This window comes from Panicum virgatum, chromosome 8K, assembly GCF_016808335.1.
Source record: "Panicum virgatum strain AP13 chromosome 8K, P.virgatum_v5, whole genome shotgun sequence".
NCBI lineage: Eukaryota > Viridiplantae > Streptophyta > Magnoliopsida > Poales > Poaceae > Panicum > Panicum virgatum.
The window spans coordinates 49,823,163-49,824,989 of record NC_053143.1 but is presented as its reverse complement, the minus strand read 5'-3'; the positions used below and the strand labels follow the sequence as shown (position 1 = coordinate 49,824,989).

The window sequence follows — 1,827 nt, the reverse complement described above, 5'->3', positions numbered from 1 at the left end:
TTTTTTTTTTTGCAGCAGCAAATTACACATATGCATGTAACCTGATTGAACGTAACCATTGATATCAAAAGCACAATTAGTAATATCCGCGGGGTAACTTTTGAGTGGTAATTAGGTTCCTGAATGTTCACAGGCCCACCTTTTAGAGGTAAAGCATTCCTTGATTATTGCTATGCACAGTAAACTCACACAATTGGAAGCAATGCTTTATGCAGTCAATTCTAACAGGATACATTTCCCTGTACAGTTCAAAAGAAGAACAGTTTTCTGAAGATGTTACTCCCAATTATAGGCTGCTAGTCACATTCGGAACCCTTGTTTGGACATGTAAAAGTAGAGGTACTAAGAAAAGAAACCTCGTTTGAAAAAAAAAATGCTTGCATTACTGTGTAAGTGATGAATGAAAGAAATGCAAACCATTGATGTTTCTACCACTAGGCAATCGGCAAAAGAAGAAATTCCAGAAGAGAACGATGCTGGACTACTTGAGTTCTATGGATGAATCTGGGGGCAAGAATATAGAGTTCCCACTTATTAGCTTTGAAAAAATTGTCGCAGCAACAGATAATTTCTCTAACAGCAATATGCTTGGGCAAGGAGGTTTTGGCAAAGTATACAAGGTACTAGTAAAAAGTTTTACCATCAAAATTACATTACTGTCCATAAAAATTCCGATCCTTAATGATGACATTGTTGGGAATGTTGGAAGGCACTAAGGAAGTAGCCGTCAAGAGACTTAGCAAGGGTTCTGGGCAAGGGACAGAGGAGTTCAGAAATGAAGTAGTCTTGATTGCAAAGTTGCAGCACAAGAACCTAGTTAAGCTTATCGGTTGTTGTATTCATGAAGATGAGAAGCAGTTAGTTTACGAGTACTTGCCCAACAAAAGCTTGGATTACTTCCTCTTTGGTACATCCTATTTCAAAATTTTCGTATTGTTAAGAAAATCAAACAAGTAAATGTGCTCATACCCTTCTGATATGCCTTGTTTCATGTTATTCTTATTAGACGCAGCAAGAAAATCAGTGCTTCAGTGGCCGACAAGGTTCAAGGTTATCCAGGGGGTCGCTAGAGGAATTATGTATCTCCATCAGGACTCAAGATTAACTATAATTCATAGAGATCTGAAAGCAAGCAACATCTTGTTAGATAAGGAGATGAGCCCAAAGATCTCAGATTTTGGCATGGCCAGGATATTCTGTGGTGACCAGCTCCAAGCAAATACTAACCGAGTTGTAGGAACATAGTAAGTGAGTCCTGCACTGCCAACTTTTCAGATACATTTGATTTCATTACTGTTACAAAAACTATGCAAAATCCTTTTGGTAAAATCATTTGCATGCACAGTGGTTACATGTCTCCTGAATATGCAATGGAAGCAGCCTTTTCAGTCAAGTCTGACACCTACAGCTTTGGTGTTCTAATGTTGGAGATTATAAGTGGTCTAAAGATCAGCTCGCCATATCTTATCAAGGATTTTCCTAACCTTATAGTATATGTAAGTACTGGGAATGCTCAGAATTCAGAACTACAACTATCCACAGGAATAAAAATGAGTTACTGTGAAATTGTGTCATGGTTCAGGCATGGAACTACTGGAAAGATGGAAAAATAGAAGATATGTTGGACTCATCAATGCTGGAGGATTGCTCCCTCGACGAAGTTTCACGATGCATCCATATAGCACTCTTGTGTGTTCAAGACAGCCCGAACTACAGGCCACTCATGTCAGCAGTTGTGTTCATGCTGGAGAACAAAACGACCCCACTTCCAACACCGAAGCAACCTGCTTATTTTGTTAGGGAGTACGAACCTAGAAAGGCTAGTGA

At 39.1% G+C, this 1,827-nt stretch overlaps 1 protein-coding gene across 1 annotated transcript; it reads left to right on the top strand.

Moving 5' to 3' along the window:
• Nucleotides 1-472: 472 nt before the first annotated feature.
• Nucleotides 473-1,613, top strand: LOC120645036 (putative cysteine-rich receptor-like protein kinase 35). The gene is made up of 4 exons (XM_039921788.1): nucleotides 473-620; nucleotides 697-907; nucleotides 1,007-1,244; nucleotides 1,346-1,613. Exons 1-4 carry the CDS (start codon nucleotides 474-476, stop codon nucleotides 1,611-1,613), a joined length of 864 nt encoding a protein of 287 aa, XP_039777722.1. The 5' UTR covers nucleotide 473.
• Nucleotides 1,614-1,827: the final 214 nt, after the last annotated feature.

Bases quoted from the DNA above. Each gene is read 5' to 3' on its own strand.
- LOC120645036 (XM_039921788.1), top strand. From the start codon at position 474: ATGCTGGACTACTTGAGTTCTATGGATGAATCTGGGGGCAAGAATATA. The intron at 621-696 runs GTACTAGTAAAA...ATGACATTGTTG, and splicing joins GTTTTGGCAAAGTATACAAG to GGAATGTTGGAAGGCACTAA. The intron at 1,245-1,345 runs GTAAGTGAGTCC...TTGCATGCACAG, and splicing joins AACCGAGTTGTAGGAACATA to TGGTTACATGTCTCCTGAAT.